At 47.0% G+C, this 24,275-nt stretch overlaps 3 protein-coding genes across 6 annotated transcripts; 1 reads left to right on the top strand and 2 right to left on the bottom strand.

Moving 5' to 3' along the window:
- Positions 1-195: 195 nt before the first annotated feature.
- On the bottom strand, positions 196-16,421 carry ttbk2a (tau tubulin kinase 2a). 3 transcript variants are annotated; one of them, XM_037240565.1, is made up of 16 exons: positions 16,335-16,421; positions 12,117-12,290; positions 10,346-10,493; positions 9,402-9,475; positions 9,137-9,277; positions 8,862-8,966; positions 8,733-8,798; positions 8,498-8,590; positions 8,294-8,419; positions 8,057-8,214; positions 7,760-7,970; positions 7,469-7,671; positions 6,694-7,261; positions 5,659-5,967; positions 3,531-4,228; positions 196-3,378 (listed from the first exon to the last, which is right to left on the bottom strand). In XM_037240565.1, exons 2-16 carry the CDS (start codon positions 12,183-12,185, stop codon positions 2,919-2,921), a joined length of 3,429 nt encoding a protein of 1,142 aa, XP_037096460.1. In that variant the 5' UTR covers positions 12,186-12,290; positions 16,335-16,421; the 3' UTR covers positions 196-2,918. The 3 variants fall into 3 exon arrangements, with proteins under 3 accessions (XP_037096460.1, XP_037096459.1, XP_037096461.1); XM_037240564.1 differs by lacking the exon at positions 16,335-16,421 and adding an exon at positions 14,202-14,470; XM_037240566.1 differs by lacking the exons at positions 5,659-5,967; positions 16,335-16,421 and adding an exon at positions 14,202-14,469 and having other exon boundaries at positions 202-3,378.
- On the top strand, positions 15,422-21,424 carry tmem62 (transmembrane protein 62). 2 transcript variants are annotated; one of them, XM_037240571.1, is made up of 13 exons: positions 15,422-15,985; positions 16,166-16,277; positions 16,360-16,497; positions 17,594-17,639; positions 17,727-17,868; positions 17,974-18,098; positions 18,166-18,288; positions 18,394-18,549; positions 18,790-18,949; positions 19,138-19,342; positions 19,416-19,511; positions 19,598-19,716; positions 19,861-21,424. In XM_037240571.1, exons 1-13 carry the CDS (start codon positions 15,797-15,799, stop codon positions 20,197-20,199), a joined length of 1,950 nt encoding a protein of 649 aa, XP_037096466.1. In that variant the 5' UTR covers positions 15,422-15,796; the 3' UTR covers positions 20,200-21,424. The 2 variants fall into 2 exon arrangements, with proteins under 2 accessions (XP_037096466.1, XP_037096465.1); XM_037240570.1 differs by having other exon boundaries at positions 19,413-19,511.
- Positions 21,425-21,867: 443 nt separating this feature from the next.
- On the bottom strand, positions 21,868-24,062 carry ptgr2 (prostaglandin reductase 2). Its single transcript, XM_037240572.1, has 8 exons — positions 23,925-24,062; positions 23,726-23,844; positions 23,366-23,557; positions 22,998-23,194; positions 22,608-22,791; positions 22,325-22,534; positions 22,095-22,134; positions 21,868-22,019 (listed from the first exon to the last, which is right to left on the bottom strand). The coding sequence occupies exons 1-8, from the start codon at positions 23,959-23,961 to the stop codon at positions 21,955-21,957; spliced, it is 1,044 nt and encodes a 347-aa protein (XP_037096467.1). The 5' UTR covers positions 23,962-24,062; the 3' UTR covers positions 21,868-21,954.
- Positions 24,063-24,275: the final 213 nt, after the last annotated feature.

Below are 24,275 nucleotides of genomic sequence, written 5' to 3'. Positions count from 1 at the left end.
CAGGAAGAGGGCGGGGTAAGCTAACACGTGATGCCAGTATTTTTTTATTATGACCTCATTTCTTTTCGGGTTTAATGGTCTTGACGCATCTAAAATGAAGTTATATAAATCATTTATTGTATATATTTTGTACATTATGAATTTTAACCTCCGAACAATCTCCTTAGTTGATTGATTTGATAAAAAATGAAAATATTGCACTTAAAACACTTCATTTTTTAATGTATACTAAATTGTATAACAGTAAGTATTTATTTGATGCACTTGTTGAACGAGAAAGACAACACAACACCGCAACTGTCTGAATATGCATGCGGAATGAGTATTTTATTTATAACCAGTTTATAAAAATAAAATACAAAATAATTTTAAAAGAACTAACAACAGAATAAAAAGAAAAAAATCACTGTACAAGGCATTGATATGATACAAATGATATCATCAACATAAATATTACAATTATATACAATGCAAAAAAAAAAAAAAAAACTGGATACATTCTTTCCCATGGAGACCTTTTATGGATTAAAACCAACACATACAAAAATCAATCATTAATAAAATTAAATAAAAATAAATATCAGTTTAAATAACAGACGGCCATAATCAGCAAGTTACCGTTGTAATGTTACCGTAAATAAATAAAACGTCAAGTTTTTTCGTAAAAGTACAACAACCCCTTTCTAAGAACAAAAAAAACGCGCTAACGCTACAACTGCACGCCACTTTTGTACGGTTATAACAAAAACAAAAAACCCGTGATTATCTTTTCGAAGTAGCTGTTTTATTGTTGTTTTAACCTCACTTCCGCTGAAGCCTGCTTAAAATGTGTTTGGGGTTATTTCACAATGCGAAAAGGGATCTTTTTGCGTTTCAAAGTGGCCAGAGAAGAAGAGGCATTAAGGCGGCGGGACCAATCGCCAATTCATCGATAGAACACCGTTGGGCGAAAAAGCAGCGAACATTGGATCGCCTACAAGGAGCTCTACACACTTTTGTTGCACATGTATCAAAATATTTGGCAACGTAATCCGTTTGCGCAGCCTATTTGAATAAAGTCAAGAGGTTGAAAACATTGGGTGCGCTCAAAAAAAAAAAAAAAAAATCACAATCATCAATCAGTGCAGAAAAATTGCCCCTTTTCCATTGCACGGTACCTACTTGGTTCTACTATGTTTTGGTGTTTTTCCACACGTTAAAACAAGATTCTATTTGTAAAACTCGGTCAGTCGGGGTTCCAAACGGAATGGTTGATCAGATTTGTCGGATGTACAATTTGAAACAATCACACACGCTAACATTAGCTTAGCATGGTGCTTAGCCTTTATTTTTGTGATCATTATTGGACCAAATAAGTTTTTTTTAATCATGATTGGTTATCGGATTTTTCATAATGATAATTTTACTAATTATCATGGCGGTTTTCCGACCTGGTACAGTGCAGCGGAAATATAAGTTCATTTACTTTAGTACTCATAGTATCACCGGACTAATATGTAAATTTGCCATCATTTCAAGGTGTGGTCAAGTTGCCACCAAATGAACTGCTCATCATAATGAAGTTTGCGTGATAAGCTTTTCAACTTATTAGTCACAGTGAGGTAAAAAGATGCAGCTTATTTTGTCTTAGTAGTGGATTCAGCATGCAGGAATGCATTAGTGTGCCGAGGGACAGGAAGCCGTTTATCGTACAAGCGGAGAAGAAGCTTTAGAGCTGGAATTAAACAGTGGTTACCTTTTGCTCACGTGCACAAACATGTCATTCCATCTTTATCCTCACTCGAGTACTTATGGTACGGTCGGTATGGTGTGGAAAATGTTACTACTACTGATAGCGGAAGACGCTGCGTTGGTGTCAAAGGGGCTTTGAGACCACCGCTGAAGCTGTAAAATTGTAGTCAAGCCTTTTGCAGTTTGTACAAAACTCTGACGCAAAAAACAAAATTGGAGCATTAAACACATACTTGGCTTGTCCAAAAGAGCGACGCAAATAGTTCCAGCGTTTGTGTGGTGCTACGAAGGTTTCCTGTACTCCCTCTAAAGACGGAATATTGGCGGCTCGACACACCGGCAGGGTTAAAAGGTCAGCTGAGACGCACGTCTGAATACAGCGTCATGCAAAAATGCCAGCTTTCAAATTCTGTTAATACTTGGAATATTGGCACACACACAAAAAAGGTGGATAAATCCTGGCTTGAAGAGGCTGCGTCGACGGGACTACAGTAGGCACAGGAAGGTTTGCGCGTTTCCACGCACTCAACATGACTGATTGTATCTTCGTAGCGTTGTCTTTCAATTGAAGCACACGCGCAAAAACAGGAGAGGGCGGGCTTGCTTAAGCGATGCCAAGCATGAAAGGAAAAATCTCCATGAATACAACTGTACAACTGCGGCACGGCTTGAGCGAAAAGCCCAAACAGTCTCAGGATGCAAACCGAGTGCATTAATATGAGTTAGTGCTGAAAAAGTGACGATATACTGGCTGCATTGTGAATACGAGATGAAAAAAAAACGGGGAAGCGACTTACATGGTATGTTACGCTGCAGTGATTCCCAACCGCTAATGTGCCGAGGGAAATTATCCAATTTCACGATATGAAAATGAAAATCGATTATTAAAATCACCAATCATTTTTTAAGGATAATAGTAAAATGAGATTGATCACTCCTGTTTTCCGTTAATTATGTAGTATTTTTTTTGGCGGTGTGCTTTTTCTTTTAATGTAAAATGTGCGTTGGCTCAATAAAGGTTGGGAAACACTGTGCTACAGTACCAACTATCGAAATCGCAGCTGCACTATTTTGTTATCCAACAAGATAACATGAATATTAGAAAACGTTAACAGAAGAGGGGGGCGCGATGAGGTTCGGAAAAAGGAGGAATACCGAAAACTGTTCTTCGTCCACCTTCGGGGCAACTATCTGGCCAGCTTGCTGGAGCACTTGCCTTCCCGACTGCAGCCCTTCCCCCTGGACAGGTGGAAGGCAGCGGTGCGGGCCTGCCGGCTGCAGCATGTCTCCTGGTGGTGATGGTGGTGGTAGAGGCGGCGCGGCGGGGGCGACCCGGAGAAGCTGGGCGGCGAGCGGCTGCGGCCCAGGCAGCCTCCTGCCAAGCTGCCGCGGTGCTCGTGGCGTGACGGCGAGGAGCTGACGGAGCGCTGCAGCGAGGACGAGCTGCGGGGTGAGGCGCTGGAGCTGCGGACGTGGTGCGGCGAGCTGGTCAGGCTGCTGACGCCCGTTGCCCGAGAGCCGGCGTATGGGGCCGACAGGCGGTGGTGGGCCGCCGAGGAGCCGCGGGCGCCGTGCATCAGCTGAGCCAGGCAGCTCAGGAGGTCGGAGTCGCTGGTGCTGCCCGCTCGGATGCGGTAGCGCCGGATCCTAAAGCAAAACAAAGGTCATCTTAAGTGCAACAAATATGCGGACGCACAAGAAAACCCCAATTCCCCGTGTCAAAGCATGTGGACGGACCTGCTAAAAAATTGAAAGGTTAATTTATTCTCATAGAAAATGACAAAGACGCGTTCAAGTACCTGCCCTCCACAGTGTTGCGGCACGGCGGCTTGCCAGGAGGCGGGCGGGGCAGGAACTGGGCGGCCAGCTGCTCGGCGGACGAGGCCGAGTGAACGGGCCGAGGGATCCTGCTCCGACGGGATAGGGGGCTGGAAGACGAAGACAGGGAGACATCCCCGTGCCGGTCCGAGCGTGAACCCATGAGAGAGTCCTCCTCCTGGGAGCGATCCGAGGCAGACGACAGCGGGTCCCTGGCGAGGGAAGCCACGGCGGCCGGCGCGCGGCGGTCAGAGAGGGACGGCGAGGCGGAGGGTGATGGCAGCGGGACCGGGTTGTTGGCTTTCTTCTGCAGGAGCTTTTCTTTGGCCGAACCCGGGGGCGGTGGTTCCAGCACGGGAATACGACTCTGCCGGCGGCGAGGTGCGGAGGGGGAAACTTGGCTGTCCACCGTTTCCGGTGCTAGATTGTCTTTCTCAGAGCCAGGAGGGGTCTGCAAGTGGTGTCCACTGGGGAAGGAGGGGCTAAGAGGCGAGCGGGGGGAGTTGCTTCGGCAGCTCGGCACCGGACTCGGGGCGTCCCCGTTGAGCGGCGGCGGGTCTGTAGGCGTCCCCGGAGATTCACTCATAGGCTCTGCTTTGGCTTCGCTGCATCTCTCCGGTGTATGGGCGCTGTCAGATCCCGACGCCGAGGACAGCCCGGACGGACGCTGAGCCGTCAACTGGAGGGGGGAAGGAGACAAAAGGGACAAGACATTTTGAGTTAATAAGGTGTTAAACCCCCAGGGGGACGTGATTAATTGCTGGAGAAAGGCTTGTTGCTGGAAGACGACAACATGTGACGCTGTGGCGCTCCAGCAAGTAGCCTGATGCAGGAGGAGCAATTTGGAGTCGCTTGGAGTCTGCTATTCGCGTGGGATAGTGACCGAGCCCTGGCGCGAATAGCGGAGTAGTTGACGCCTCCACAAACATTTCTGAAAGCCACAGATGGCGGCAAAACACTTTTTATTATTAGCTAATGCAACAGCCTCACGAAATGAAGCTTGTCCAACATAGCTTCGAGGCGCCTAACAACAGCTTTGTATTAGACATGGTTTGGGCTTGAACACTGTAACAAGTTTTGAAACCAAATCTTATGCAAGCCATTTCTTTGTTACGCTAATGTTGCAAAACAAGTCTGAAATAATATTTAAGCGTTTTACTGTCATAGTTTGTGCTATTTTGACAATTTTGATTCATAAAGGCTTTTAGAAAGGGAATTACTGTATCTATACATTATGCTCCGTCTCGTAGATAAGTAGTGCTTTAGCGCCATCTTGGTGGCGATGCTCTAGTAGAGATGGGAGTGAGTTTTACGATACACGACCCCAAAAAGTAGTGGCTTGCCACCATCCTGTGCCATCTAAAGCCATTTGTAAACCTTCTCAGCGGGGCGTCAAGGACTAAGTTTTTCGCTATTCGCGGCAGGGCTCGGTCCCCATCCCCCGCGAATAGACTGGGTTTACTCTGTATCTGTGCGGGTAGTGATCGATGGAGACTAGTTGGTCAACGACAGCATGCAGTTACCATAGCTACCATTATCAGACACACAACACGTGCTATGGGGCATGGTGTCAGTCAAGCTCGTGAGCGCTAAACCAGGGACGGGCGGACAGCAAAGGTTTGGTTTCACGCAACTTGGCAGGGGGCTTCAGTGAAGAGAGGGTGAGGAACAAATACAGGGAGAGAGAGAGGAAGAGGAAGATGGAGAGCACAAAGACCATCTGAAACAAAAGAGACCATGCGACCTGTGGTCATGAGTCGACATTCCAAACGCGCACGCACGCATGCTACACTCGCATTCACAATATGATTCCAAACACGGCGCAAACACACAACTTGTGCTCAGATCACTAGGAGCAAGTACATGTTAGAGGCATGCTGTCAATGCACGAGCGTTTTGGCATAGTCAAACCAGGCCATGGGACGGGGATGGGGGGGGCCAGAACAAGCAGCTGAAAGAAAATAAATAAATAATAAAAGGAAAAATGTTTCGCCATGGAAGCTGAATGGAAGTGGAACCTCCAAAGTCATAGACTTTTTACTTTTTCTTCTTTAGTTTGTTTTTTTGCACTGGACGTTTGAGGTTCCGCTATGAAGGGGGGGCGGTCACCTGCTGCAGCTGGGCCCTGGTTATACGTATGACAGAGGGGAAGTTGGCGTTGGCGGCGCCGGCCGGGATGGCGGGCAGTTTCCTGCGACTGGGTGAGGGTCTGAGTGGAAGCGGAACGAAAGAGGAAGACAGCGGGCGGTCCCGGTGTTGGTCGGCCGACTGGCTGCGCCTCATGGCCAGCGGGTGGCGCTGGTGGAGAGGGTCCGACAGGGTGCTGAGGAGGGTGTGAGGGCTGGGGGAGCGCAGAGGGACGGGGACGAAGGTCCGGGCGGCCGCTTCCTCGGGCAGGGACGGAGGAGAGGTGGGGTGCTAAGAAAGAGGAGGGGCGGTGAAACAAGGGAGGAGGTTGGAGCCCCTTTCACACCGACTGGAAACTACCGACACGGATGGAGGGATGGAGTTGACCCGGCAATTTTGGAAATTGTGATTAGGAATGGGCACAATTATAATTACGGATGAATTTGAAGCAATTTAGTCAAAACAGAGAGATTCCAACGTCAATTGATGTTTTTTTTTTTTAAATGTCGTTAAATGCCCATTGCTAATTCTTGCCATTTTATAAGTGAGCAAGACTTGCATGAGTTGTGTCACTCGCAAAGAAAAGTTCAAATCAAGCATGATCTGCAAAAAAAAAAAAAAAAAAGCCAAAAGTCCTTCGTGCTCTAAGCCGATTATTCAAAGTGTGGATTTCATGTCATGGTCATCCCATAAAAAAAGTGATTCCCAACCTCAGGGCCTTAACAATTAACAAAAAGATTGAATTTCACTTCCTTAACCAGAAGATTATTATTTTAGCATTTTAAACACCTGTTATTCACAGGAGACCGAGCCATGTGGCGAAAAGCAAACCTTCCGATATGTGCCTTGTCTTAATTAATAAAGGTTGGGAAACACTGATTCTCAATTTTATCGTTTGTCACCACAGCAGAGTTGCCAGAAATGAGCATTGACAGCGAGAACGCCGACTCAGCAGCCTTTGAACGGTGTCATGAAAAAACTAAATGCAGAGCGCAGTCGCTATGGCCGAGGTCTTACCTGGGTGAGGACCCCCTCGGTCAGCACTTCGGCAGGGCTGGTGGGGGTCACAGGGGGCAAGGCCTCGGCGGGCCCCACGCTGAGATCCAACTTGTCAGCTTTGGCGCTTCCCTTGGACGAAGTCAAACTGTCCGGCTTTGCTTTTCCGGAGCCGGTGCTTGGCAGGCCCCGGTCCCACCCGGGTTCCTGCAGGACCTCCGCCTCCTGCTCTTCTTCCTCCTCTTCCGATGGGCTTGAACTGGCCTTGGTTTCGGGCCGCTCCACTAGGACCCAGTCCCGCGAGTCTACGTCCTGCCGGCCCGAGCTGAGGTTGAGGGCCACGAAGCCCCCGCTGCTGGCCGCCCCGTCGCCGTGCTCCGGAGAAGCAGGGGACGGCGCTTTGGGAGACCCCCCGACACCGCCGCCAGAAAGGAACTCTTCGTCATAGTGCCAAATCCGCTCACGACGCTCTCCATTAGGAGGCGTTAGAGCCTGATTGACTGGGATGATGGCGGCCCCCTCGGCTCCCTCCTCGTCCACTTGTTGTTCTTGTTGCTGCTGGGCAGTACTGGGCGTCTGCTTTGTGGGACTACAAGGACACCAAACAAGCAGTAAGCAAACATTTAACAACGTAAAGACAAGAGTCGGTTAATACAGTGCAGTAGGGGTTCGTAATTAGGGTGTCAAGTCAGCAATAGGGCGTGAAATTTGCCTGAGGCATTCAAAATAAGGCTTCAAACCAGAGTTGGGGTTTCAAAGCCTGGGTTAGGGTTCCAGAGAGTCCCTGAGAACGTACCAGGCCTCGAGGAAGCGTTCTGGATTGGGTTTGGACTCGAGTCCAAGTCTCCTTTCCAGCTCAAAGCTGTGGATGTTGCGCAGCTTCCTGACCAGAGGCCCCTCGCGCTCCTCCGACATCATCTTGACGGGCGACCCCAGGCTGAGGCCTCCGAATGGGCTTTGGTTGCCCTGGGGGTTGCCTTGCTCCTCTTCAGCGGCAGCCTGGATGGAAATGCACACGAGCATCGGGTTTAAGGTTCTGAACCGATATCAGGTTTGTATACCAATAATGATGGGGTTTGCCGTTCACCTTCCATAAGGCCGTGCGTATCCGGTTACGGTTACGGTCAAGCTCCTCCCACACATCAGCTTCCTGCGCTCGCGGCGGGTGACCCGGAGAACCTGGCACACGTTCAGGTGCGGCCATGTTGTTGTCGGCGTCGCTGAGTTGCTCGTCCTGCAGGACCTCCTCGGTGTTCTCGCGCAGCAAGTCGCCTGGAATCACCGAGGCGTTGGCCATGCTGAAGTGGGAAAAGGAAACACGGAAAGTGATTTTCAGAAACGCTAAATTTCTTGGTCTAGTAATATCTAGTGATAGGACACGCACCCCATGTGAGCGGGCGTGAGGCGGGTATGATGCTGCGGCGTGGTGGCGCTGGAGCTGATCACCAGGCTGCCGTCCGTGGCCGCCCTCTCCCAGTCGTACGGGTCGTTCTCCACCACGTTGTACGTCTTCATGCTGTTGTCGAACACTGACATCAACAGCTGAGAAACAACAAAAAAAATGCGTCAGTCTCCACCGGGGTTGTCGAAACTTCTTCCTCTGAGGGCTAAAAATTTAAACCTGGTAGTCAGGCTTGGTGAAGTAGTCCAGGCTGGAGATGTGTTCCAAGAAGACACCGAATTCCGCCGGCAAGTGTTTAAGCATCAGATGGTGATCGTACGTGTCCTTTAATTTGCCCACGTGCTCCTGAGTTAACACAAGTGCACGCTAGTCAAACATTTGCGCTTACAAGATCGGAGACGGCTGAGATTGCTTTTGCCTTACTTTGTCCTTGATCTTCCTCCACGGCAACTGGCCGACAAGGAACTCCACCAGCATGTAAAAGAGGGACCACAGGTCGTCATGGCGACCCATCTCCTGCACAAGTACACCGCGGTTGAGGTGTCAAACACGTCACAGCACCAAATACTTTTAAAATGATTGACAATAAAAAGATTAAATGGCAAAAAAAAAAAAAAAACTAGCGCATCGCCACAATTTTGCAACATGACGTGTTTACCTTATTTTTGTGTGCGTTGACGGATGCGTAGCGCACGGTTCCCCGGAATCCTGCCACTGGGCGGGGCTGACGAGCAAAGACGGAGTTGGTACACATGAAAAATGATTCCATGCCGTGTTATTCACTTACCGGTCGGACCTCTTGGCACGAGTTGGTGAACTGGCGGGCTAAGCCAAAGTCCAGCATGTAGCATGTGCGGCAGGTGCTGGGGAAGCGACCCATGGCGAAGTTGGACTGAAGAAAAAAAATACCTCAGCAAAAATATGAACAAATTCCACATTATGGCCCACTCGGGTCTGTAATCCCGACCGCCATTAGCATTTTTTCCCTAAACATAGTTAATTATTTTGGTATTTATTCATTTTCTTCCTTTAATAGACGTCTTGTGAATAAAAAAAGCTTACTGGTTTGATATCACGATGCAGGAATCCCACTGAGTGGATGCTCTCGATGGCCTCTAGGATTTGCCGACCCAGACGCAGCGTGGTGCTGATGCTGAACGTCCCCCGGCTCATGCTCCTCCTCAGGTCAGCCAGATTACGACCCTGCCAGGACACGTAGATGATTAGCTTGTCTCTCTCATATTCCATCGAAGCAGAAGCATTTTCAAAATACCCTCTTCAATCTTTTCATTTTAGCAAAGCACAAGGCAAGACAAAGGCAACCAACCTGAAGCTCCATCACCACGTAGTTGAAGCGGTCGTTGCGGCCGCATCCTACAAAGCGACACACGTGATCCTTCCCTGCGAGGAACAAAACGCACGCGACGTCAGACATGCTTATTGACCGGTTGGTCGTTTGATTCGTAGGCACTGACCCAATTTTTTTGTTGGCTCTACTCATGTTAAACATGTCTGTTGGATGCTAAATGATTTTTTGAAATAAAATCCTAGTGGCCGTTTTTAAATCAAAATGGCCACTTGGAACCAAAATGGCAGCCTAGCATCGGTCTTATCGTGTGGCTCCCTTCGATGTTTTCTCTTAACAGCTGTGCGGGTCTGCAGTTTTGGACGAAGAGCTGAGGAGTCGGGTTTCATCTCCGGTTACGTTCGGGTTCCCTCGGGGGAGGCAACGCAAGCACGACGTCCCGAGGCATCGGCCATTAGATGGCTAACACGATCCCGGTCTATTGATTTTTCCTCTCGGATGAGGAGGGACATAAAGGGCGGTTGATGTAAAAGACAAAGAAGAGGAAAGGTGTCTGTTGTGCCACCTGAAACATGTACGCTAGCTTAAGTGACTCGCATACTCATGATTGTCCAGCTGGCCACATTTTATTTTATGTGAAAACGTTTTTTGTTTTTTTTTCTAAATCCAAGATGGCCGCTCCAGACTATAATGACAGACTTTTGGTCTCTTGAAATTTGGCGTTTTCAAACTATTTTGTGAGTCTACGTGTGTTCGACATGCCTGGTGACTCCTGGAAATGATCTTAAAATGGCTGCCTCAAAGCAAGACGGCAAGATTTTCTGTCTCTCTTCAAGCTGGGCTCTTTTTGAAAGGCCTCTGGCAAGAATCCCAAAGATCATCTCGGGTGACTGGCGTCGGCAGGTCAGAGCGGTCAGGACGATCAATAGGTTGAAAAATGACTCCGGATGCATTGGAGGACTCACCCTGCAGCTTCTTCAGCACGGCCACCTCCATCTTGAGGACCTGCTTGGGCTGCTGAGCTGACTCCACCTTGAGCGCCACGCTGACCCGGGTCAGCAGGTCCAGCGCCTCGTAGATCTCCCCAAAACCACCGCCCCCGATCTTCTTCACCTGGACGCCAAGAGCAAGGGGGCAAAACAAGTAAAAAATACATTAATTCCCTGTTTAACACAGAACTAAAAAAAATTGGACGTGTATTTATTTGGTGACAGATGGGCTGCTCTCTAAACACCCTACCCTCAATTAAACGCACCAGGAAAAAGCACACGCCAGTCATTTGCTGCGCGCATCTTCTCATCTGATTGGCACCCTGCCTCTGCAACCTTTACACTCTCACCTCTCAGCACTGAGCGGCGCTTTCATTTCCCTAAGCCGCCGCGTGCCCTTCGCTGTCCTCCATGCGAGGATTAACTGCAGCATTCTTACGTAAGTGAGCTCCTAAGCGGATAGGAAGCGAAGACACGGCGAGGAGCTAACGCGGCCGGCGCTCAAGGAGTCGCTCTCGCTCGTTTTCTCTCCCTGGGACCAACGCGCCCCCCTCTTGCCGCTTTTATAGCTCAATGATTGCCAGAAATAGCAACGGCGAGGCTATTTTTAGACCACACGCTGCCGCAGTGCTACTTGCGACCCCGGAAATGCCCGTTGTGACTCGAGTCGCCAGACTCCAGTCAGACTTGAGTCGACAATGTTACTTTGACATGCTTGGCTGAAATTGACAAAATTCTTGACTATGAATTAAATTTAGGGATGCACCGAAATAAAAATTCTTGGCCGAAACCGAAAACCAAAAATGAGGAAACCAAGGCCGAAAACCGAAACACCGAAAGAAATGATTATGCCAGTTATTAGAACCACAGCATTTATGGCTACATGTGTACTAACCTCACTAAAATCAAGGCATTGCAATAAACCAGTTACAAAAGTATGAAAATATTTATTTAGCACTGACATTACAACAATGCACAATATAAATTCAAATTCAAAAATAAAATGAAATAAAAATAAAATGTTTAACTTGACCCCACTCATGTGTACATTAAATAATAATTTACAGGCTTATAACTGACTGGCCTGCTGAAAGACTGTAAAATTAAATATGTTCTCTTGGCAGAATCACTGGAGAACTTTCTTGCCTTTTCAAAAACGTTTGCCACAGACGGAGTGGGCGTGCTCGGTGTCAGTTTCCTTTTCTGTGTCGCCTTCTTCTCATATTCAGAATGGCGATCGGGATGTTTGGATTTCAGGTAATGAATTAAACCCGACGTGGAGAAACTTTTTGCAGATGCACCCCTCTTGAAATTTCAGCATTGCATGTTTTGCAAATCGCTATCCGTGGGTCTTTCTCTGAGATAGTGAAATCAGTCCACACCGCAGACATGCTGGCTCTTATCCCGTTTTCTCGCGTGCTGGCTGCGCTGTTTGCTCACGTCATCACAAGTTTCGGCCGTGTTGTTTCGGTGATTTAGGTCTTTCGGCCAAAAACCGAAAATGCACTTTTGGGTCATTTTCGGCCGAAAATTTTCGGTGGCCGAATTTTCGGTGCATCCCTAATTAAATTATTAGTTTGTTCTTGAATATATCAAGTATGTTGTGACAAACTTGCTTGAAAATAAGCGGGGATTCCACACCACTCGCTTGATTTTGGTCACTCTAACTGGGGATATGCTCAAAACGTGAGACTTACTTATGACTCGCACAAATGTGACTTCTGACCAAAACGTCGTCATCACTCACCACTTTCCATCGCTCCTTCACCAGGGAGAGCACGCTGAGAATGTCGGCTTGCTCCGCTCCCCCGCTCATGCCGCCTGAAGACCCGGACCGTTACGTTGCCCCTGGCACCCCCCACCCCGCCGCTCTTAAGTGAGTCTCAGACGGGGCCGAGCATCTGGAACCTGTAAAACGGCCCTGTGGATGAAAAATGACAACAACTCAACACACAGCCATACTAAAAAACAAAACGATAAATAAAAATAAATAATATTTTTACTGGAATAAAAAAGTAGTTAATCCTTTACGTTAATTATAAAGTGAAGTAAAAGCACGAGCTTTTAAATTCAACATCTGCAAAAGATATGGCCCAGCTGTCACTTTTAAAACTCAAATGTGGCCCCTGAGCTCAAATGTGCGCTCAAGAAAAAACAGCTGACAGCAGCTGACAGACATCACTCGTAAGCCATTGGCTTAAGAGCCAGACCTGCCCGCATTTTAGCAGCTGCCTTCGAAGCGAGCCATGTTGTTGTTGACTTCGCATTGCTTTCTCAGAATTTGATGACAGACGGATTAGTGTCACTTTTAACGATGTAGTAAGAGATCCTTCCTTCCACACAGCACTCGCGCAAACATTTCATTCATAGCTCAACACGTGGGGTTACGTAAGAGGCCTTCACACAAACTAAATCAGAGTCATGAGATGGAACATCAAGGAAGCCATCCATCGAGTTTTTGGAGTGGCAATAGCACACGGCGGCCGTGAAACATGACCTCGGCCTCGCATCAGAACGTGGAGGAGACATCGCGATGATGGATTGTCATCTTTGGACACACGACTGTGCTCCCTCGTAAACAAGTTGAACAAAAATCTGAGTGCATTGTGGATGAAATGACACCAACATTTCGTCAGACATCAACTCTGTGAGCGTCAGATGGATTCACTTTGAAAATGTGTTGGGGGAACTTCTCCATCAGAACAACAAGCGGCCAAAAAGCAGCAGACTGTAAAAGCGACACCATCCTCCAAGACCGCCATGAATCACACACGACCGTGACCCCCACCATCCTCGTACCGTCTCCATGGCGACCACCGTCCAGTGCCACAGTGGCTCTCAGTGTGATGCAGCGCAAACTACAGCTACAATCATAAACACGCAGTCAGATATTAAATTTGTATTTCATTCGCAGCTTTATTTTATTACATTGTGCCATTAGGGGTACCGAATGAAGTGCCCTGATCGTGTATGTGTAACTTCTTAGCATTTCAAATTCATTCAAAGACGCTTTCATACAAACAACTGAAATTTACTTTTTAGAACGTATGTGAAGCAGAGTGTCACGAAAATAGTTTCCTAGAAATGGTTATACACTTCTTAGCATTTCAAATTCATTCAAAGACGCTTTCATACAAACATAACTGAAATTTACTTTTTAGAACGTATGTGAAGCAGAGTGTCACGAAAATAGTTTCCTAGAAATGGTTAACGGAGTATGTATGTATTTTCGAAATAAATATACAGGGGAAATTAGGAAAATATTTTCATGCAAATGAGTAGCAGTAAATGGAATTTTACTATTAAAATATATGCGGGGAAAAAACTAATAACATTTTGATGCAGATGTACAGCCAAAAACGACTTGGGCAATAAATAAAAAGATTGTCACGTAAATTCAAATATAAATCCAATTTCTGCTGCACATGTTGGTGTGGAGCCAGCGTGAGTCGACCTCCTCCCCACACCCACCATCCAGCCAGCATCATGCATGCATGCAGCTCAGCTGACCCACGCAGTACGAGGCCGTGGCGTCAAGTGGACCCGCCTGCGTCCAAATCACGCGTGGCCGTACTACGCGTTCACATGAACACAGCCACAACGCAAAGCGAGCGGCGTGTCGTGTTTTGTGAGTGGGGTCGAGGGAAGTGGGGGGATGCACAGCCGCCGCAGTGGCCGTGGACACAGCAACGGTTGCGTGGGGAAAACGTTGCCAAAGCATCAGACTGACTCGAACGCTGGCATGGAGACAAACGCTATCAAGCGTGGCAACACAAACAGCAAGGCTGGGGGAAAATGGCGTGGCGCGGGAATGCAAAGCGAAGGTCTTTACCTCGCCTTGATCCGAAAACGAGCAGCCCGGGTGTGGTTAGTGAAGGGCCGCTACATCCACGGAGGAGGCTCGGAACGACGCGGAACTGGATCCCATCGTGGCGTGGAGACGGAAAATGAGTGCGGAAAGCCTTTGAAATCGGTTTCTCTTGCTCCGGGGTTGTCACCTCAGCATCTCTTGTGTCGGTCGATGCGGACCCGTGACGTGACTCGACGTGACGTGAATCGACGGGACTTCCTACGTGCGCGCCCCCGGGGCTTCAAGCCCTCGCAACAAGCCAGCCGAACACGCGCACGGGAGCGAAAAGCGCGTTCGCGCGCGTCGTCATCACACCGACCTATGGTAGCGAATAGTATACGCATACGCACGCATTTTAACCGTCTAAAAATGCCAAAACCAGCTGATAAACACACACGAATTCATACCTCAAAAGAAAATGATTTTAAATTTAACACGCCACGGCTGAGCACTGGTTAGCACATCATTCTCACTGCGGAGGTTGTGGGTTCGATTCTGGCTTCGGCCTTCCTGTGTGGTTGGCAAGTCTTCGATTTTACAAGCTGTAGAAAATGTACTGATATTTACATTTAAAGACTTTAAATATGAATTCGTTTTTAAAGGGGCATTGTGTATTATCTAGTGACATCTACTGGTGAACTAATAGAATGAAGTGACCTTTGATGCAAATGCACAACAGTGCATCTGAGATACCACACTAAGGCTATCAACAATTTCTTCAGCTGAGGTGCAAGCAAAATGTCATCACAAACAACTTATTGTGCTCCCATAAGAAAGAATGTAAGTGCATTATATATTGTTACCATGGTCATTGCGCTATAAATTTCCAATTCGCTATGTTTGTCCCGTTTGGTGATCCGTAGCAGAAAGATAGAGGCGAGATATGTCAGCGTCCTGTACCATGTAATATAATTAAAGATTACTGGATCTACGATTATACAAAAAAAGAATACGTTGCTGTGATAGAACATATTCTTTCACAATATTGATTTTCATGATGGGTTTTTCAAAATGGTTGAACATTGAAATATCAAAGCCTTTTACACGCTGTCATATCAATTTTAGTTTTGAATATTTATTTCTTTCAAAGAGTACTGTATTACTCTGTTTGAGAAAATAACAATAAAATAATACAAGTGAGTCTTAATAATTTTGAAAAGGTCATCAATCTGCCGTTTGCACGTTAACTACGTGACGATGACGTCATTACTTCCAGCCGGGTTTGTGCGCTGTTGGTGTTAGCTGACAGGCGGCTAACCAAACGAGTTAACTACAGTTAAGCTAACTCGAGCTAAACGACTTCCTCCTTCCCCATAGGACGGCAGTCACTCCGGGCCAGCTGGCGACAGGAACCGGTGCCTCGATGCTTCTATCGCGTGGAGGATGGCGCCCACACGAACGCTCTGAGCCCCCACCGCCCCCTAGCCACTTCGCCCACCATCATGTGTTAATTTCTTTCACATTGGCGTCTTTAGGTTAGGAGTGACAAGACGGTAGCCAGAGGTTTTTGTCCCGTGCGGGGCGGACGACGACGACGGCAGCTAGTCCTCTCCCCCCAGTCTCGCCACGGCTGGAGGATGCTGAAGCTGTTCAGCACCTTGGTTCTCGTCGGACTGGCCGTGGCCTGCCTCACATCCTGGGTGCTGGACAGCTACGACACGGCTTGGCACCCGAAACGGAGCGTCCGGGGCCAGGACGGAAGCGACCGGGGAAGTTCCCCGCCGTTTCCCGGCGACCAGCTGGATAACATATTCTGGTTTGTACAGGTGGGATTCTTTTCGTTTTTTAAACGTATTAACGTGTATGTATGTATGTATGTATGTATGTATGTATGTATGTATGTATGTATGTATGTATTTTTCTAGTTAATATACATCGGTAACATGGCCAAGTTCCTAATTCTATATCCAGACTCAGTTTTACAAATGTCACGTCTGCTCTTCCAGGTGTCCGACATCCACATCAGCCGCTTCCACGACCCGAGACGGATTCCCGACTTTGAGAAGTTTTGCACCAACACCATTGAGGTGATCAAGCCATCATTAGTGCTCGCGACAGGTAATTTAAAAAAAAAAAAAAACATCTTAGCATCAATTGAAATGGATGGATTCCTACCACTGAAATCTTCTGTTTCTCCAAGGGGACCTGACCGATGCCAAGACGGAGAGCAAGGTGGGCTCCCTCCAGCATGAAGTGGAATGGCAGGCCTACCACAACATCCTCAAAAGGTCCGGCGTGATGAAGCGCACGCGGTGGATTGACATCCGGGGAAATCACGGTAACACATGACCCTCACCGTAACGCTATTATTTGTTGCACTTCCTAAAAATAATCTCCAAGTGCTTCCAAAATGGAAGCAACAAAACATAAGATACAAACGCAAGCAAAACAAGAAATCACTGAAAAGCAAAGGTCAACTTCAGAATGCCTTCCTGAACAGAAAAGTCTATTTTTGAAAGTGTCCACAGACAACTTGGATTGGCCCGTCGCAGTCACATAGTGGCCTCGGGCCACCGAGCCTCTGTTTATGAACAACTCTGTACTAGGACAATGAAACTGACTACATGGACGCCCACCAGCTCTGTCGCACAGTCGTCACGGTAACAACATCCACTCTCGTCGTTGCCCCTGAAGTGGAGGCTAGGGGCGGGTGAGAAGTGACTCATTTGCATTAGACAGCACCACCCCCACAAAATGGGTTCATTAAAAATAAATAAATAAGGCAAACTATTGTTTGTCTCCTTTTAAAATTTCCAAAGACTTGGTTAGGACACATGAATGTGGTAGAGCTGCGTTTTTAGCCCCAAGACAGGAAGTGTTTGAGTGTCCTCCTCTTGTCTTCCGCTTGTGTTGGATAAGCACTCCTTGGAAGTGAAACCAGATCCCCGCGCACAAATGAGGAAGGGTCATCCTTTCCTTTTATAGCGCAATTAGAATTGTAATCTGAGCTTGTCTCGTTTGTCGAGGACAAGCGTTTTTGCTTTAGAGGCCATGTTAGTCTTGTTCAATTCCTTAGAGGAAAATTATACATTTATCAAGCACTCTGTTGTTTATTTTAACAGTGCTGTGATTTTGGTGTTTGCTCTGCTGGGCATCCTCTACTAATCAGGAAGTAGCCTGCTACTTGTATAACCAAAAAGCCGATGGACAGAAAAAAAAAAATCGTTAGCTCTGCGTAATCATGTCATATCATATTTTTGGGAAAAAAACATGATGTCAAATATTTTTATTCACATGTCATTTTTGTGTACTTACGTTCTCATTTTTTAAGCATTTTTGTCATGTACAATTATTATTTGTCGATATTCTTCTATATAAAACATAAATGCAATTTCTTTCTTTAAAATTCTAAAGTCAATGTTTGTGTACTACAGATGCCTTCAACATCATGTCGCTGGACAGTGTCAACAACTATTACCGGTTGGTACGCGCATCATTTCACGCCACTGGAAGAAATACGCTGAGCGTGTTAAACAAACATCAGCGGCGCTTCTGTGTGCTCTTTAGAAAATACTCGGCCAATCAGAAGGTGGGCTCCTTCCACTACGTGCATACCACGCCCTTCGGAAACTACTCCTTCGTATGCGCCGATGCCACTCTGACGCCCGGACCCAAGAGGCCGTACAATTTCTTCGGGATCCTCAATCAGGTGGGTCGCACCGGTCCGCACGAAGTTGGTCAATCATTCCATCAAATGTTTTTTTATTTTGATTTACTTTACGAGTGAAAAAAAACAATTGTTGTTGTGGTGCAGACTCAGATGGACACGCTGGACGCGTTCAGAGCTGAGAGTCTCAAAAGCAACCAGTCGGTCTGGTTCGGCCACTACACCACCTCCACCATTGTTTCGCCGTCTCCGGGGGTGCGGGAGCTCATGAGGTGGGCGCACATTTCCAAAGGCCTCCTCTTCAACAAGTTCACCATCTTGGCTTGTTGCTTGCTTTAGGTCAGCCGTGGCCTACCTGTGCGGCCACCTGCACACGCTGGGTGGCCTGATGCCTGTCCTGCACAGTCGGCATCCACACGGCACCTTGGAACTGGAGCTGGGTGATTGGATGGACAACCGCAGGTACGTCTCGGTTCCCCATTGAGATGGACCATCAACGGTCATCAAAATGTGAGAAGACCGCAAGGCCCTGATGCGGCTGAAGTGAGAAGTGTTGCCTCCATGCAGGTACAGGGTTCTGGCCTTTGACCACGACCTGCTGAGTTTCTCCGACCTGAGGTTTGAAAAGTGGCCAGCAGTTGTCATCACCAACCCCAAGGACGTGCAGTACCTGCACCCCGTCCGGGAACCTTTGGACCGCATACGGAGGTCCACGCACATCAGGTAGGCTCTTCTGCCTCATCCTTTCATAAGTAATAAAAAAAAAAAAGGTTTTTATTTCATTGCATTTGAATATTTTTCTAAATACATATTTTTTTTCTAATATTAAAAAAATAACTATTTATTTCAATAATTTGTTTTCATCACATAATGTAATATGAAATATATACTTTTAAAATTATTATCATAAATGACATTATTAGTACCTTACCTCTTTTATGGTATACCGTAATGCCTTAACAGGATCCTCGCCTTCTCTGAGGCCGCCATCACCGTGGTGCGTGTCAGCGTGGATAACGAGGCGTTGGGCGAATGCCACCCTGCCGGTGGCCCCCTCTATGTGCTGCCCTGGGACCCGTCGCGATACATCACCGGGCTGCACACCGTCCGAGTCGAGGTGGAGGTCAGTCCACATTGCACGTGGCGTCAGCATAGGGGACGTCACGAGGATTTAGCACACCAGTGTATAGCTGCTGACAAGAGGAAAAGTGTGATGACAAGCACAGAACAGGAAATGGCGACAAACATTCAATAATAATCGATGCTGGAAGATACATAAAAATGATGAGTACAAATATACAATTTATTCAGGACTCGATGGGCCGCCAGAGTGCACGGGAGCAGCAGTTCTCGCTGGCCAGTGATGGCATGACTCCGAGTTTTAGTTTTGGGCAGTCCTTCATCCTGCTCACGGATCATTACGTGGTGGGCCGGGCGATCTTTGTGATCACCGTGCTGGTCAACGTGGCCTTGCTACTGTCCTTCAGATTTGTGCGCCACTTCCCGCCCAGTCGAGGTGAGACCCCGCAGCCTCCAGCCGTATCATCAAGTGCGCTACACTAGCTTGATTGAACGTCCGCTGTTAGCAGGGTGGTCCTCACGAGCTTGCGTGTCACTACGGCTGCTCAGTAAGGTGGACTCCTTCTTCTACTCCCTGCTGCTCTTCAACCTGTGCACGGCTTTAGGTGAGTCGACCCGGTTCCACCGCAATGCGCATGGGGTTCAATATGAGTAGTAAAAAAAAAAGTCAAACTGAGCTTTCCGCTCTCAGGCCCGTGGTTCATCGGCGAGCTGATCGACGGCCATAGTGGTGCCTGCTTTTCCTTCGGGGTGTTCATCAACGGACACTTCCTGGAGGGCAGCCTTACTTACGTGGTTGGTGTCATTCAGGTGAGCAGATGTGCAAATGATGATACAGTTTTACAACAAAATCATGCATTTTATATCTCTAAAAACTGAAATGTCGACCAAAATAGAAAATTCAGATTAATGAATAAAAATGACTAAACTACAACTTCCTGCTCTTCCCCGCAGCTGTTGTTCTTCAACATGCCGCTCACCCTGTACCTGTGCTGGACCCTCCATCAGCGTTGCCGTGGCAACACCTTCCGCTCGCTGCTGCTGCGCCCAGGCTGCCGCTGGCGGTGCCTGGCGGTGCACCTGCTCATGCTGTTGCTGCTGGCCTGGCAGGCCCATTCGTGCTACTTCCTGCTGGAGACGTACGGCCTTTTGGCCTTTCTGCTGTCGCCCGTGCGCACCTGGGCGCTGGGACTGGGCCTGGTGCTTGTCTACCGCGCTTGGACCTGCCCCGTGCCCGCCTGGAGCTTGGTGGCCGCCGGCGGCAACGGCAAGAGTGTATCGCCGGCCTCCTGACAGTAAATGTCCGCTCTCGGTGTGTTCGCCGTTCACCTCCTCACCATTTACCGCATTGTGCATGTTTTCAAGTGTAAAGCACCAATGAGCTTGTTTCTCTGCCGTAGTGTGCACTGGTGGGTCTCAAACTCGGGTCTCTGGACCCTGGGAGTGTTTTTAAGTGTTTTCATTTTAATCCCCCAAATTATTGAAACATAAATTTGTTATCTTCACTATTCTTGACCCCCCCCCTCAAAAATAAGCAACTTCTTATGTAAGTAGCCTAAGGGGATCCTCGGAAACTGGACCATAAAATCTTGAGTCGCCCCGGTGTACACAGGAGTGGGGACGGGGGGAAAAAAGTCACCCTTGAGCTGCTCTAATTTCTTTACTCATGCACTTTGTTGTTCAAAGTGTTGCCTTGTTATCGCCACTGCCAAAGCACTTCAAATAACAGCAACAGCATTCACTTTGTGTCAGCCATAAAAATTGCGACAATATGTAGATGCCAAAATGTTGCAAGTGTTACAAAAAACGTCATTTAAAACTAAATCGCCTGTTGGAGAAAAAAAACAAACATTGGAAACTTGATTTCCTGACATTTTTACGAAAGCGCATGTTAAGTTCACTGATGGGTTTAAATTGTTTTTAGGATTATAAATAATGTTATGATTATGTCCTTTCGAATGAAGATTGTCTTCAGTAAAACCAGATTATTCAGTGCTACGCAAAAATTCTACAGTAGGTTAATTAAAGGAAGTAAATAGGCTTGAAAGTAAAACAATACTTCCGGTTCACTACACATTTCTGATCTTTTTAAAGAAATGCGCATGTTGGATGTTGTCACCGTGTTCACCCAAAACAACACTGTCATCACTGTTTACAAAAATCGTGCTTTTTACCTTTGCGTAAATTATTTTTAATGGTCTTGAAAACGTGTCAGACAGAAATGCTCATAGTCTACCCAGTAATCTTTGTTTGCCCGTGGAATTATGTTTTTTTAAGTAGTACAGCCCGCAGCGGACAGACCGATTTACGCCACCGTTGTGTTCAATGGCGCTCGGCGTATGCGGTTCTTCCGACGTTTTGCTGTCATATCAACACTGAGCTGTTGGAATTCTCAGGAACGTGAGTGTTTGGACACAATCAATTCCCATGTAGTGTTTCAGGACATTTTATATTCCACAATCACTCTGAACAAAAATAACATTTGAGGAAAATCAACGCGTGGTGGCTTTAAATAGTGGGAAAAAAATGAATGTGATATAGCTGTGAAATGAACCTCGATGCCGTTTTTATTGGATTTAAGCTAGCTAATATCATGTGGTCTCCCTTCACTACCCATCATTTCTCTGAGAATCGGTGAAAGGGTTTATTAATTATTTTACCGTAATGTGTATCCTAGAGCAAATTATATAACCACCGCAATGAAGTGAGTCTATTGAAGGATGCCGAGAATCTGCTTCAATACGACGGGTGTACCTAATGAAAAGACCCGCGTGACATATAACCGAGCAAACTTGCACATCCTGTATTTCACAATGTCATTTAGAAGCACGAGTGTGTGAAATGAGGCGTTTACGGCCCCCGCTGATGACATCGTCATCACACGGCTGAGTGTCTGTGACATGACCACATGCATCTACTTGTATTCGCTCGCAAAAATCAATGAGAGTACTCTGACAGAAAAAGGGAGCGACCACTTTTTTTATGATTTCTAGTGCTGTGAATTAAAAATGTTCAATACAGTCGATGTCGCTGTGAGATTCATTCAAGTCAGTGGGAGATCTTCACTACTTGCTTGCCTACGTTTCCGCCTTTCATCATTGAGCAGAAGGCAACTGCAAGAGGGGAAAACGAGGACATGATTAATATTCTTATTTTCAAAAATATCATAAAAGTACCAGAAAGCTTACCTCCCATATTTTCAATTCCGTTTTCGATAGTTTCTAGTACCTGGAAGAAAAAACTAATTTTAAACCTTTTTCCCCAAAAATAAACTTTTTCTCAATATGACTTTTCTTGAAAATATTTCATAAAAATATTTTTTTCTCCACAATATACAACCTTTTTTCTCAAATATTAAAAAAATATCCTCCAAAGGGTACTACAGGGAAAAATATAGTAATAATAATTTCCGAATCACCTTAACTTGTCCGGAGGTGACCAAGCAGCCCAGTTCGCCAAGGGCGTCTTGTGCTTGGCTCATGTAATTGAGCACCATGAACCTTTCCCTGGTGATGTTCTTCCTGTGCAGGTTCTCCTGCGTTTCCTGGCTAAGGGGGGGAGGGTACGGCACGTCCTTGTTGTACTGCGAGATCTGACCACACAGGATCACGTGGCCACCCTCGTTCATCTGAGAGGCGACAGGACGAGCGGCCAACGTTACATTTAGAACTTATTGACAGCATCACTCAGCTAGGTCGTACCTGCGCGATGACGGCATCACTGACGTCTCCTCCGACGTTATCAAAGTAGACGTCGATGCCGTTGGGACAGTTTTCTTGCAACCCCGCGGCGACGTCCTGCCGCCGGTAGTCGATGGCCCCCGAAAAGCCCAAAACTTCTACCAGTGCCTTGCACTTGTCTTCGGAACCGCAGATCCCAACCACCCTGTTGAAGCCAGTCGGTCTTGATTTGTGCAATCAACATTAAATTGTCTTCAATGTTAACAAAAAACAAACTTTTTTCTACCAACATTGAGGACTGACACGTTAGATGACTAAATAGTCTTCAATATCGATGACATGTTTGTTGCAAACATTGCTGTTTATAAACAAAAACCAGCTTTGTCGTCAAAGAACGTTTTTGATAATCACCTGGAACAACCGTCCAATCGGCCAATCTGTCCGGCCACGGAGCCGCAGGCACCGGCGGCGCCGCTCACCACCAGCGTTTGATTGGCTCCTCTGATCACATGACCCTTCTCTCGCATGCCCAGTAGCGCCGTGAGGCCCGTCATGCCCACCGCACCCAGGAAGTAAGAAAGGTGGCCGTCCACCAACGACGGGTTCACCTGGATTGACGAAGAATGATAATCATTATCATCATCAGAACTGGGAGTAAAATTGCACACAATTGTGTCATGCAAATAGAAGCGGTACACTGTAATGAATACAGTAATCATAGAATAATCACGGAAGGATGTTGATTTTTTACTATAAATAGCAGTTTTTATACTTTGAACCTTCTGTAGGATGCTTCCTTTCACCACGGCGTGGGTCTGCCAGGGCCAAGTGAAGGAGGTGACCACGTCCCCCTCTCGATAAGCGTCGTGGCGGCTGGACTGGACCACGCCAACCCCGCCGCCATCCATGACCTCTGATACCTTCCACGGGGTCAGGTACTCCGCACCGCTGTCTTCGTTCATCTTGCATCTCTGTATTGTATGAATCAGCCCCACAGTGACGTCACAATTCGAAAGCGCTCACTGGCAAATACGTTTTTAGAAAGAGGCAAGACTGCTTTTGCAATATATGGCCACCATGGTGTCAATGCAAACATGCAGTCGTACATTTCCCAGTTGATAAACGCATGTGTTCAGTACCATATAAGGGTCAACGGAAAGGTAAAGCGTCCGAACCAGCACCTCCTCCTCTTCCAAACCAGGTTCAAGAGTTGACTCCTCCAGGCGGAAATTTGCAGGACCTGGCACCCCATTTGGCCCTCGAAAACAATAAAAAATTAAAAACTCACTCCACCGGAAAATGGGACGTCTCCACAAACAAAAGCCAGGTTTCACGAACCTGGTCTGGAGTTGAGGACTACTTTCTTCATCAGCATCCTTGACAAACGCTTTAAGTTTAAGACGAAAAAGGTGCACTCGTACACTGAAGCTGTGTACTTACACAAAGTTCAAAGCGAGATAGTTTTCTACACACATATCCGGTTTTGCTGGCGCAAAAGTAGTGACTCCATTAATCGGCGTTTTTTAAAGGTATTAAACGTTTAGAAAAAAAGGAAATACTTTTAATTGTAATACGATTAATATAGTAACACTATTATTGACATTTCGTTGTGATTTTATAAAGGAAAGTAGGGGGTAAGGCGACGAATATGCGGCTCAACTTGTAGCAGGGTAATAACCATCTTGTAAT

The sequence above is a fragment of the Syngnathus acus genome, chromosome 22, assembly GCF_901709675.1.
Source record: "Syngnathus acus chromosome 22, fSynAcu1.2, whole genome shotgun sequence".
Taxonomy (NCBI): Eukaryota; Metazoa; Chordata; class Actinopteri; order Syngnathiformes; family Syngnathidae; genus Syngnathus; species Syngnathus acus.
This window is presented reverse-complemented; position numbering and strand designations above follow the sequence as displayed.